The sequence below is a fragment of the Argopecten irradians genome, chromosome 5 (genome assembly GCF_041381155.1).
Source record: "Argopecten irradians isolate NY chromosome 5, Ai_NY, whole genome shotgun sequence".
In the NCBI taxonomy this organism is placed as follows: Eukaryota; Metazoa; Mollusca; class Bivalvia; order Pectinida; family Pectinidae; genus Argopecten; species Argopecten irradians.
Window position 1 is genome coordinate 4,911,266 of NC_091138.1, and position 14,840 is coordinate 4,926,105.

General features: G+C 37.7%; 1 protein-coding gene across 1 annotated transcript in view; it reads right to left on the reverse strand.

Moving 5' to 3' along the window:
• The window catches only part of LOC138324219 (cytoplasmic phosphatidylinositol transfer protein 1-like), a 47,799-nt gene extending 33,683 nt beyond the window's left edge, over positions 1-14,116 (reverse strand). The window contains 3 exon segments of the mRNA XM_069269299.1: positions 3,447-3,475; positions 3,477-3,599; positions 14,069-14,116. Of these exon segments, the coding sequence (XP_069125400.1) occupies positions 3,447-3,475; positions 3,477-3,599; positions 14,069-14,116 (200 nt within the window).
• Positions 14,117-14,840: the final 724 nt, after the last annotated feature.

Here is a 14,840-nt window from a genome sequence, read left to right on the forward strand (position 1 = left end):
GGTTAACAAAGCGTGAGTGAACATCACTAAATACAAACAAATTCCTTCTACAGCATTAGTACTGTTTTGATACAGACGTTACGGAGATCAAAAATATATACTACTTCCTGACAACATCCTGTCCTATATGTACCACCGTGCGAACTCATCATTCTGGTTAATCCCCTTTAAATGAATGCTTAATCATCTTAACTGAATACAAAGCATTGCTTGTCTATAGGAGAATTATTGTACTAAGATACATGTGTTCTATTCAGGAACTTTTGAGATCTTTACAGTTTATTTGTGACAAAACTTTTAAATAAACAGTATAAGATAACTTCCTTGGAAGAACAAATAAGTACAATGGAAGTTGCAGAAACTGGACATACTCGTTTAACTCATTTAATTTTCAGTTTTAAAACATTTTAAATTGGAAAATTTTCTAAAAGTCAGTCAATCAATATTTCATTTTTGGCCTGGACAAACAGGGGAACAGACAAAAAGTTCCTAGCAAACATATAACTATGCACAGTGTATAATTACAGGTGCAGATATATTAGAGGTATATCCTAGCTACCTAAAAAAACTCAAATATTCATTAGACTGATGAGCATTTATATATAGAAACTTTTATCCTCAAGATTTAAAGTCTTATTGCATTGTACATCAGATATTCAAATATCACTGGAGTTTCACATTAAATGAACTGATGTAGATCATTAACAGAATACAAATGAAGCTATATATAAATATGCAATAGGAAATATTGATGCATGTGTACAATAACATATGGCCTACACATATATATACATGAGAACAGTGTTATTGATCATTAAAGTGTCAAACAGAGTCCTTGTAACCCATACATAGCTTTTCACGTGTAGACAGAAAGATACTTATAAGTATAAGGCATTAAAAAACTTAGGCCCTTATTCAGTAATAAGACCCCTCCCATTAAAATCCCACCATTTATTTCTAGGAGCCTATTACCAGTATAACACTGTAGGACAATATACCCATGACAACAAGGTGACCTTCTGACCCAAATACAAAGTTACTGCAACAAGTCATGTGGGTCAATCAAGAGGAACTTATTTACTTAAAGGATGTCATTGCCACAGTAACCATGGTAACTCACTGCTTCACCAAGTTATAGACCCTCATTACCTATATTTGAAGTATTATTGATATTCTGTTAGGAAATAGACTAGAGATCAAAATGTAAGTCAAAATGACTTTTCTTGTACAATGTCACTTTACTTAGCTAAACTTTTATGACAGTATAATCCCAAAACTTATATTTTAGAAATGTAAAAGATAAATAATCTGTACAAAATGGTGTACAATAAATGGATATAGAAAAAGAAAATCAACATAATTTGTGATGAAACCCAATACACATCCATTACCAGCCATATACATGTTATAAAATATCTTAAAAGAACATTGTATAAAGTGTGATCTAAATCAACAAACCTTGTCAAAACAAAACAAACCTTATTTTCAAATGTGTGTAAAAGATTGTTTAGCTGCATGCTATCCTTTATTTCGATACAACAAGAGAATGTGCTCTAATGTTATTACAGTGAAGAGACACTGTAGAATTATAGATTTCAATCTAGACATGTAGTTACTTCTGTCGAGACATGGGTTAGTGCTTGTTAGATTTCACTCTGGACATGTAGATTCTTTTGCTCCATTGTCCCCAAGAACTAAAGCTTTGTAACACACACTTGTGATCAGAACTCTGTATATAATTTGGTAAATGGTCTGAAAGCTATAAGCTGTATACTTGTTTGTTGATGCTGGCTTTACATACTAATGTCCTTTACTTATAATATAACAAGAGGATAGTATAGATATGACCACCACACTCAGGTGGTCCTAAATCGTTGGGGCGAGGGCAGGGTAGGTTGGGTGCTATAAGTCCTGAATGGATTGACACTGTCACTCAAGTCTTTAAATATCTAAGCTTTCCTTTATTGGTGTCTTTCATTGGTCAAATAATATGGTATTGATTTTGCTGTTGGTGATGATCAAAGCGTTATTTGATCACTATAGAGAATTACGCGTAATTACGGGTGTAAGTATCGCCCGTACTGCTTTGTTTATTTATTACATAACTATAATCGCTTTTCCTGCAACAATTAGGTATGTTGATATGATAATGATGGCCTTCAGCTATGTTCCAAGATTGTTAAGAATTAGACTTATACTTTTTGAGAAAAAGAGCTAAGTATATAGTTTAGCATCCCTAAGTTTCACAGCCCTTGAATCCCACGTGCATGGCCTGAAATTAATCCTGCAATAATTAGGTGTGTTAAGGTGATAATAATGTCCTTTATCTATGTTTAAAGTTTGGTTAGGTTTAGACTAAACTTTTTGAGAAACTGAGCTAAATACAAAACTTTAACATGAAATGTTGACCACAATGCCACCGCCGCCACCGACGGAAAAGTAACACCATTGTATCGCCTTCGCAAACTATCGTCACCGGCAATACAAAAACAATAGAAATGATAGACAGTTGGACCATTGATTTAAGATATATTAAGGTATAAAGTGGTATAATGTGTTAGGTGATCAAGAAACAATGTAATGATCAGACCACTCTATATATATAGATCTTGATCAGGACAAACACTAAACAGATTCTATTTATAACTCTGGTTATAGGTATTCAGTCTAGGTTAACACAACTACAGATTGTACCCCTGCAGGGCTTCTTATTCAGGAAGAAATGTGACAACACGTTACTTAACATCATGACCCTGACCCATACAGTTATGTAGAAGAAGTTTAATATTGACTGGTAGATAACTAGGTAACCTTGAATCATAGTTATTTATAACCAGGGGCAACAATTGCCAAGTGATAATTATAATATCCCAACATACATATTGCCACATGCCCTCCACCTCTGGGTCGTGAGTTTGAATCCCATGTTAGGGAATATTAATTGTCAGGTGCTGACTGTGGTTTGGTGGTATATACACCAGCTTTCCTCCACCCACTATAACCCTAGCATGTCCTAATTAAATTATCCTGGCTGTAAATAAGGCATTAAACCAATAAAACTGAGCCAATTGATCATGCCTTTTACATTTAAGTATTTATAAAGTAATGAAGTAGTTTATCTGTATATTCTATGTGTGTTTATTCTTTTTGTGTCTTGAGACAAAGGAGCAGATCGTCTCGGAAATTTGACAATATCTATTTTGTCCACACTGTTAGAATTACTTCTTTGTCCTATGCACTTAATTTTATATAATTTGGCGGCATACATACATTTATGCTTCATCCATAGCTTAAGAATACAAAAGGAAAGATAATTAAAATTCTTCAGAAGATTATACACTTAATTTATGCATGAACATACATCACCCACCATGCATTAGAAGCTAGGATTTACAATCCATCATGCACAAATACAGACATTAAGAATTGTTTTAGAAGTTACCAACTTTGATAAATGTATTCTTTTTTCCGTAAACAAACTGTCCTTTTCCGTGTTTTTCATCTTCACATGGTTCGTTGGTGACAACCTCTACACCTTCACCGTTCTCACTTTGTTCATGGCTGTGTTTGGCTATCATGTAAAGCTGACCGATCCGGTACTGTGAACAGAAACCAACACAAAATATTACTTACAGTTAAAGCTTGATTTTGTTAGGGGTTCATTTTCTGGGGATATACATTTTTTGGCAAAAAAAAATAGTTTCATGATAATTTTGAGATATCCAAGTAAGCCTTTGGTAATACATGGTTCTGTGATGGCCAGCAGACGATCGAGGTCACAAGGTAAAGTAGTCAAAGATAACTACAGTTAACTCATGGTTCTATGATGGCCAGCAGACGATCGATGTCACAAGGTAAAGTAGTCAAAGATAACTACAGTTAACTCATGGTTCTATGATGGCCAGCAGACGAGGTCACAAGGCAAAGTCGTCAAAGAACACAGTTAACTCATGGTTCTGTGATGGCCAGCAGACGAGGTCACAAGGTAAAGTAGTCAAAGATAACTACAGTTTACTCATGGTTCTGTGATGGCCAGCAGACAAGGTCACAAGGTAAAGTAGTCAAGATAACTACAGTTACTCATGGTTCTATGATGGCCAGCAGACAGGTCACAAGGTAAAGTAGTCAAAGATAACTACAGTTAACTCATGGTTCTATGATGGCCAGCAGACACGAGGTCACAAGGTAAAGTAGTCAAAGATAACTACAGTTAACTCATGGTTCTATGATGGCCAGCAGACGATCGATGTCACAAGGTAAAGTAGTCAAAGATAACTACAGTTAACTCATGGTTCTATGATGGCCAGCAGACGATCGAGGTCACAAGGTAAAAGTAGTCAAAGATAACCACAGTTAACTCATGGTTCTGTGATGGCCAGCACGATCGAGGTCACAAGGTAAAGTAGTCAAAGATAACCACAGATAACTCATGGTTCTGTGATATGGCCAGCAGACGAGGTCACAAGGTAAAGTAGTCAAAGATAACCACAGTTAACTCATGGTTCTGTGATGGCCAGCAGACGAGGTCACAAGGTACAAGGTCAAAGTAGTCAAAGATAACTACAGTTAACTCATGGTTCTATGATGGCCAGCAGACGAGGTCACAAGGTAAAGTAGTCAAAGATAACTACAGTTAACTCATGGTTCTGTGATGGCCAGCAGACGAGGTCACAAGGTAAAGTAGTCAAAGATAACTACAGTTAACTCATGGTTCTGTGATGGCCAGCAGACGAGGTCACAAGGTAAAGTAGTCAAAGATAACCTACAGTTAACTCATGGTTCTATGATGGCCAGCAGACAGACGAGGTCACAAGGTAAAGTAGTCAAAGATAACTACAGTTAACTCATGGTTCTGTGATGGCCAGCAGACGAGGTCACAAGTAAAGTAGTCAAAGATAACTACAGTTAACTCATGGTTCTGTGATGGCCAGCAGACGAGGTCACAAGGTAAAGTAGTCAAAGATAACCACAGTTAACTCATGGTTCTGTGATGGCCAGCAGACAGGTCACAAGGTAAGTAGTCAAGTAACACAACTCATGGTTCTGTGATGGCCAGCAGACGAGGTCACAAGGTAAAGTAGTCAAAGATAACTACAGTTAACTCATGGTTCTGTGATGGCCACAGACGAGACGAGGTCACAAGGTAAAGTAGTCAAAGATAACCACAGTTAACTCATGGTTCTGTGATGGCCAGCAGACGAGGTCACAAGGTAAAGTAGTCAAAGATAACTACAGTTAACTCATGGTTCTGTGATGGCCAGCAGACGAGGTCACAAGGTAAAGTAGTCAAAGATAACCACAGTTAACTCATGGTTCTGTGATGGCCAGCAGACGAGGTCACAAGGTAAAGTAGTCAAAGATAACCACAGTTAACTCATGGTTCTATGATGGCCAACAGACGATCGAGGTCACAAGGTAAAGTAGTCAAAGATAACCACAGTTAACTCATGGTTCTGTGATGGCCAGCAGACGAGGTCACAAGGTAAAGTAGTCAAAGATAACACACAGTTAACTCATGGTTCTATGATGGCCAACAGACGAGGTCACAAGGTAAAGTAGTCAAAGATAACTACAGTTAACTCATGGTTCTATGATGGCCAGCAGACGATCAAGGTCACAAGGTAAAGTAGTCAAAGATAACTACAGTTAACTCATGGTTCTGTGATGGCCAGCAGACGAGGTCACAAGGTAAAGTAGTCAAAGATAACCACAGTTAACTCATGGTTCTGTGATGGCCAGCAGACGAGGTCACAAGGTAAAGTAGTCAAAGATAACCACAGTTAACTCATGGTTCTGTGATGGCCAGCAGACGTAAAGTAGTCAAAGATAACTACAGTTAACTCATGGTTCTGTGATGGCCACAGACAAGGTCACAAGGTAAAGTAGTCAAAGATAACCACAGTTAACTCATGGTTCTGTGATGGCCAGCAGACGAGGTCACAAGGTAAAGTAGTCAAAGATAACCACAGTTAACTCATGGTTCTGTGATGGCCAGCAGACGATCGAGGTCACAAGGTAAAGTAGTCAAAGATAACCACAGTTAACTCATGGTTCTGTGATGGCCAGCAGACGAGGTCACAAGGTAAAGTAGTCAAAGATAACCACAGTTAACTCATGGTTCTGTGATGGCCAGCAGACGAGGTCACAAGGTAAAGTAGTCAAAGATAACCACAGTTAACTCATGGTTCTGTGATGGCCAGCAGACGAGGTCACAAGGTAAAGTAGTCAAAGATAACTACAGTTAACTCATGGTTCTGTGATGGCCAGCAGACGAGGTCACAAGGTAAAGTAGTCAAAGATAACTACAGTTAACTCATGGTTCTGTGATGGCCAGCAGACGAGGTCACAAGGTAAAGTAGTCAAAGATAACCACAGTTAACTCATGGTTCTATGATGGCCAGCAGACGATCGAGGTCACAAGGTTCAAAGTAGTCAAAGATAACCACAGTTAACTCATGGTTCTGTGATGGCCAGCAGACGAGGTCACAAGGTAAAGTAGTCAAAGATAACCACAGTTAACTCATGGTTCTGTGATGGCCAGCAGACGAGGTCACAAGGTAAAGTAGTCAAAGATAACCACAGTTAACTCATGGTTCTGTGATGGCCAGCAGACGAGGTCACAAGGTAAAGTAGTCAAAGATAACCACAGTTAACTCATGGTTCTGTGATGGCCAGCAGACGATCGAGGTCACAAGGTAAAGTAGTCAAAGATAACCACAGTTAACTCATGGTTCTGTGATGGCCAGCAGACGAGGTCACAAGGTAAAGTAGTCAAAGATAACCACAGTTAACTCATGGTTCTGTGATGGCCAGCAGACGATCGAGGTCACAAGGTAAAGTAGTCAAAGATAAACACAGTTAACTCATGGTTCTGTGATGGCCAGCAGAGACGAGGTCACAAGGTAAAGTAGTCAAAGATAACCACAGTTAACTCATGGTTCTGTGATGGCCAGCAGACGAGGTCACAAGGTAAAGTAGTCAAAGATAACTACAGTTAACTCATGGTTCTGTGATGGCCAGCAGACGAGGTCACAAGGTAAAGTCAAAGTCAAAGATAACAGTCAGTTAAGTGTCAAGATAACACAGTTCTCATGGTTCTGTGATGGCCAGCAGACGAGGTCACAAGGTAAAGTGTCAAAGATAACTACAGTTAACTCATGGTTCTGTGATGGCCAGCAGACGAGGTCACAAGGTAAAGTAGTCAAAGATAACACAGTTAACTCATGGTTCTGTGATGGCCAGCAGACGAGGTCACAAGGTAAAGTAGTCAAAGATAACCACAGTTTAACTCATGGTTCTGTGATGGCCAGCAGACGACAGGTCACAAGGTAAAGTCAAAGATAACCACAGTTAACTCATGGTTCTGTGATGGCCAGCAACGATAGGTCACAAGGTAAAGTAGTCAAAGATAAACTCATGGTTCTGTGATGGCCAGCAGACGAGGTCACAAGGTAAAGTAGTCAAAGATAACCACAGTTAACTCATGGTTCTATGATGGCCAGCAGACGATCGAGGTCACAAGGTAAAGTAGTCAAAGATAACCACAGTTAACTCATGGTTCTGTGATGGCCAGCAGACGAGGTCACAAGGTAAAGTAGTCAAAGATAACCACAGTTAACTCATGGTTCTATGATGGCCAGCAGATCGAGGTCACAAGGTAAAGTAGTCAAAGATAACCACAGTTAACTCATGGTTCTGTGATGGCCAGCAGACGAGGTCACAAGGTAAAGTAGTCAAAGATAACCACAGTTAACTCATGGTTCTATGATGGCCAGCAGACGAGGTCACAAGGTAAAGTAGTCAAAGATAACCACAGTTAACTCATGGTTCTGTGATGGCCAGCAGACGAGGTCACAAGGTAAAGTAGTCAAAGATAACCACAGTTAACTCATGGTTCTGTGATGGCCAACAGACGATCGAGGTCACAAGGTAAAGTAGTCAAAGATAACCACAGTTAACTCATGGTTCTGTGATGGCCAGCAGACGAGGTCACAAGGTAAAGTAGTCAAAGATAACCACAGTTAACTCATGGTTCTGTGATGGCCAGCAGACGAGGTCACAAGGTAAAGTAGTCAAAGATAACCACAGTTAACTCATGGTTCTGTGATGGCCAGCAGACGAGGTCACAAGGTAAAAGTAGTCAAAGATAACTACAGATAACTCATGGTTGTGTGATGGCCAGCAGACGAGGTCACAAGGTAAAGTAGTCAAAGATAACCACAGTTAACTCATGGTTCTGTGATGGCCAGCAGACGAGGTCACAAGGTAAAGTAGTCAAAGATAACCACAGTTAACTCATGGTTCTGTGATGGCCAGCAGACGATCGAGGTCACAAGGTAAAGTAGTCAAAGATAACCACAGTTAACTCATGGTTCTGTGATGGCCAGCAGACGAGGTCACAAGGTAAAAGTAGTCAAAGATAACCACAGTTAACTCATGGTTCTGTGATGGCCAGCAGACGAGGTCACAAGGTAAAGTAGTCAAAGATAACCACAGTTAACTCATGGTTCTGTGATGGCCAGCAGACGAGGTCACAAGGTAAAGTAGTCAAAGATAACCACAGTTAACTCATGGTTCTGTGATGGCCAGCAGACGAGGTCACAAGGTAAAGTAGTCAAAGATAACTACAGTTAACTCATGGTTCTATGATGGCCAGCAGACGATCGAGGTCACAAGGTAAAGTAGTCAAAGATAACTACAGTTAACTCATGGTTCTGTGATGGCCAGCAGACGAGGTCACAAGGTAAAGTAGTCAAAGATAACCACAGATAACTCATGGTTCTGTGATGGCCAGCAGACGAGGTCACAAGGTAAAGTAGTCAAAGATAACCACAGTTAACTCATGGTTCTGTGATGGCCAGCAGACGAGGTCACAAGGTAAAGTAGTCAAAGATAACCACAGTTAACTCATGGTTCTATGATGGCCAGCAGACGAGGTCACAAGGTAAAGTAGTCAAAGATAACTACAGTTAACTCATGGTTCTATGATGGCCAGCAGACGATCGAGGTCACAAGGTAAAGTAGTCAAAGATAACTACAGTTAACTCATGGTTCTGTGATGGCCAGCAGACGAGGTCACAAGGTAAAGTAGTCAAAGATAACCACAGTTAACTCATGGTTCTGTGATGGCCAGCAGACGAGGTCACAAGGTAAAGTAGTCAAAGATAACCACAGTTAACTCATGGTTCTATGATGGCCAGCAGACGATCAAGGTCACAAGGTAAAGTAGTCAAAGATAACCACAGTTAACTCATGGTTCTATGATGGCCAGCAGACGAGGTCACAAGGTAAAGTAGTCAAAGATAACCACAGTTAACTCATGGTTCTATGTGATGGCCACAGACGAGGTCACAAGGTAAAGTAGTCAAAGATAACCACAGTTAACTCATGGTTCTGTGATGGCCAGCAGACGATCGAGGTCACAAGGTAAAGTAGTCAAAGATAACCACAGTTAACTCATGGTTCTGTGATGGCCAGCAGACGAGGTCACAAGGTAAAGTAGTCAAAGATAACCACAGTTAACTCATGGTTCTGTGATGGCCAGCACACGAGGTCACAAGGTAAAGTAGTCAAAGATAACCACAGTTAACTCATGGTTCTGTGATGGCCAGCAGACGAGGTCACAAGGTAAAGTAGTCAAAGATAACCACAGATAACTCATGGTTCTGTGATGGCCAGCAGACGAGGTCACAAGGTAAAGTAGTCAAAGATAACCACAGTTAACCAATGGTTCTGTGATATGGCCAGCAGACGAGGTCACAAGCTAAAGTAGTCAAAGATAACCGCAAATGTCTCATAGTTTAACTGAATTTACTTCAAATTACTACAAGTTCTGGCACATATCTATGCATTAATTTATATATTTGTGGATGTTCCATGTTTCAATTTAGCTTAGTAATGGATTAAAGGATCTACAAAATAAAGAAGAGACAAGCCCAGTGGTATCAAATGATTTCACGGTAAGATTTGGTACCAGTAGTTACTATATGGTGGTGATAATTAAGGATACAATAAGTATTCACTACAGCAAGGTTATATACCCTACAGAAAAAAACCTATTGATTGTGACCCTGATTTGAACTCTTCTGGTATATATATCCATCAGTATCTATAACACAAAATTCACAATCATGCTCAGCTTACTACATTTTTATTCTGTCTCTTTTGACCAAGTTACCTTCACTATCATTAATTATAAATGCAAAACAATTTCTTAACACTTAATTTAGGGGATAAAAGGTTATATATCTAATTATGGTACATTGTATATATATGTCAACTTCAATAGTAGTATAAATAATTTTGAAATTATATTTTCCCATTCAGAATAATTTTTCATATAGAGCCATTCGGAATAATTTTTCATACAGAGTGTATATACGTATGGAAAATTTTTAATGTGCTGGGTTCAAGCCTCGCTAATGGCAGCTACATTTTCTCATCTCCTATTTGAAACAAGGACAGTGAGGCACAAAAAATTCTTAGTGATATATAATACTGAATTTAGAGTTAGTCTGTTTGGACGACTGTCTCCAACTGATATCTATCGATCAAGCCACACATACTTTTATAGACATGTCATGGTGCAAAAATAGTCATTTTTATATTTTACACATTTCTTTTAATATTTCAGTATAACTAATAAAATTTATTTTACAAACACTACTTATAATTGAAATGATTTACTCATGTTTTGAATGTAAAATAGGCGTAAAGTGTTTGCTGAAAGTCATAAACTTTGCAATCGTAAAGGCCGCTATTTAAGCACTGATTGTCATATTTTTGATATGCATTGGTGTGTAACATATATTGGGTGTTCTAGCATATCCAGTGGTGCGCGAAAAATGACGCGTGCAACGCCCTATTTGCTAAATGAAAATATCATTTGCTAAAAAGAAACAAAGTGCCAAGGCCACTCATAGATGCTGTGAATGATGGACTCAAACAAAGGAATAAAGAAATTGGTTTTTCATTTAAATATAGAATTTAGTAAACTATACATAAGTGTGCAGTGTTGAATTTCGGAGTCTAATAAAAAATATTTACGATATACCGTATCTATTTTATGATATTTGAAGTTTTTCAAGAACAATAAGTTGAATAACTTTTTCAAGAACAATAAGTTGAATAACTTATTATCCTGAAATAACTGTAATGAATTTTATTTCTTAATTATTTTTGAAATAACGATTTCAACACCAATGAAACCGTTCAGAATCTGAGTATCATTTTTATTATAATTCTTTATTAATTGCTAAATTATCAATTTCATCAATGTCTCTTCAAAGACAAAAAAATAATAAGTAAACATTTTCGTATCTTAATATCCACTTAAAGGGCCACTACCTTTCCGAAACGGCTTTTAATTTTTGAAATAGGAATGTAAAACGAGATCAATAATTTTGTAGAGTCGCAGAAGTTATTAGCTATACGTTTACTAGCACACTTATCATCATCATTAGAACTGTTTAATTAGAATAAATAAAATGTTAATTTTCATAACGCGGGTCGTTTTATGTTTCCCGCCGTCGTCCTAAATGCCGCGCGGTAGTTGACTTTCACTGCGCCAGACGGCAAAACAGCGAAAAGAATCTCCACTGTTATCGTACATTAGACAGGAAATTTTGCATATGTTTGGTGTTGTAACCTCATCTTAAGCCTTCGATATATATTTTCTTTTGTTATTAATGTTTTTTAAGAAACCTTTAAATTTTGCTCCGGAAAGGTAGTGGGCCTTTAACATTGAAGAAAATTTTCGGAAAAATATAACATTAGAAATATTAAAATTTCCGGATATGTTTTGGTTTCCTTTTTAGAAAACTAACATGGGTTGCTTTGACGACTTTTGATTAATAAATCATGGCCAGATACTTTTGCCAAAAAAAGGTACATTATTTCATTACGTATATCACTCGGATTTCTTTTAAATTCACAAGAACGCTAGCCGTTAACATCAAGAAAACTTCATGTCATGAATCGGACTTTAGCAAGTCTTTGTAAGCCTAACAGTAACTGGTTGGCGAGATATTATCGTGCAGAACATTTATCGTGAGTTTTGCTTTGCCGACTTTTGACTTATAATAAAACATGCCATATACGTTTGTCTCGTAAAGGGTACATTATTTGGTTACTTATAACAGTCAAATTTCTTTTGAATTCATAAGAACGCTATCATCAAAAAAACTTCCTGAAATACATCAGACTTTAGCAAGTTTTCATAAGGCTACCGTACATTACACGGCAATATAAGTTCATTTACCGCAGTTGTCGATAATCAAAAGACAGAACTCCCAGTGACAGATCAAGGGATCGAGGAGGCACATACTCAAAACTATTAACTTTTACTGCGCAATAATATCTCAGCTATAGTTCGTCAATACAACCAACACAAAAAACTTTATAAGCGTTATAAGAACTTTCTTTTGCAGTTACCTTCCTAACATTTGATTACAATAACCGATCAGAAGCATGAATTACGTTAAATTTAAATAAACATACACAATCCAAAATCCATCGAAAGTCTGTTGCGGAGGATGAAAGCGAAGAAGGCGTTGTTCGTGATTTTCAGGAGACCAGTGTTCTCGGAGTAATACAAATATCATAGAGTCCCAACTGAACACTTAAAACACTCCATCCATGGTGTATACGTATGTACAAATTCTATGTCTGTGGTTTTGAATATTGGGGTTTTATTTTTTCATACCATCACGTATTACGTGAAATGAACAAAACAACTTTTAATTTTCATCGCGGAGTGGTTTCATTGTTTTGATGTGCACAGGCTCTCTGAGCGTACCTAAGAATGCTGTTTCACAGCATCAAAAAAAATCACTTTCTCAGCTTTTGCCAATGAATTATAAATCCTTGCTTTTGCTAAGCACACTGGAAAGTTAGTATGAAACTCTAAACTTTGAAACTTTATTGTATCTGTAACAGTGAGTATAAGTTGTCCTGTGATACATGTACACATATGTCCGTTGGTCAAATTGTCCTGTAATGATATAATAGTAGCGTCATGTGAATGTGTCTCTCTATGTCTATTATGTGTGCGTTATGTGGTGTGCGTTTTACATATTAGCTTATTATGTATGCATGTCATGACACGTGACCTGAGACTGACCATTGAATGGACGCCAACGACAAGGACTGGGTACACCTGTATACCCAGGTATACACGTGCCAGACTTACTAGGGACGGACGAGGGGCAGGTCCATATATTTCATATTTACCAAAGCCTTTGCACCATGGCTGCGAGGTAAGTTTATTATATTTTTCCAATAGCTGTTCATTCTATAAGTAGCTTAGTCCTTATTATTCTATATATTATAATTAGCATATAGCACTGATAGTCCGTACAGTTATAGCTTATTCATCTATAGCTTTATATGAAGTCGCTATATTAACTATTATAACTCATTGTAAGATAAAAGTGCAGTCGAATAACATTTCATTTCTGTACATTTATTACTGTATATTGTAAGTATTATTCAGGTATATATATATGTCTCAGGCGCGTGCGTGTCGGTGTGAGCGTACTATTTTAACTGTGTTTTGTGTACTTTTTACAGGGCTGTTTAATAAACGGTTGAACACCAAATGAACATCTAACCTCTGAGTTCTCTTTATGGAAAACAAGAGATGTTACATATCATTGAATTTTGAAATTTTATTGCATTATTTAATATTGTTGAATAAAATATGATTTATTAACTAAGGGATCTTTTGTAATTTGGACTTTTATCTACAAGAATAAGTAATGTCTGGTAAATTCTTGTCCAGTCTGGTATAAATTTCTATTCCATGTTTGGCATGTACTGGACGTACAACAGCCATTGAAAAAAATAGTCGTTTGTTTGTACTTTTAGAGTTTTAATAAATTCGACCATTTCCCCGAATAGATGACCATATAGACTGCATGGCTACATGTACTTGTACACCCCGGATCTGTCACACGACAATCGACACCAGGTCCGGTTGTCCACCTGTACAAACGACCACCAATCTCGGTTACACAGGCACTGTCAACAAACTGACAAATCAATATCCATGTTTTGATTGCCTACTCACCTCCTTTACGCTTAATGGCATACACACGCGATATTCCTTCAAGTACATGGTTACAGAAAATTGTTTTCGTAGTCTATAGCATTATCCTGAACAATATGTCGATTCAAACAGCTGCCTAGAATAAACCTACAGCACTTCACTTGCACTCTGTCATCCTCCAACCTCTACCTCTTAATACACTCGGAATAACTCGGGTTTTTACATAATTGCACAAATATTCCGAATAAAACAGGGATATGAAAACTCCAAACTAAATACCATTTCCGAACATTGCGGAATTAATAATCGTTATCAAGATTTAGTCATGTATTAAACCGAAAAGAAACAATGAGAAAATAAATTCATTTTTTTATATTATTAGATTAATCGATCGAACAATATTTGATCTTAGATATAACGAAATTAATATTATCGGTTTACCTCTTTCTTTTTTCGTTCGAACGCACCTAAACTAAAACGTTTATTCGGAACAACCGGTTCGACAGTTTGTAAAAGTCATTATTTCAGGTATAAATCCTGACGGACCTGCAGTTTCTGATACAGGCCTGTGATGGTTTTGTCAAAGCTCGTCTTAATACGATATAAAATCACCAGGTCCGTCTTTAATCCAACTAGGTCCGACCAGTCAAACCGCATAATCGAAAACGGCCCTGGCTGTTCAATCGCCCTTTTTTCAGTAACCTGCATTGTAAAAAAGTTCAAATTATGGAGAAAAAAGAACCGAGCCGAATTTTCTGTTTATTTTTTATTCATATATTCACACTCTATCCTT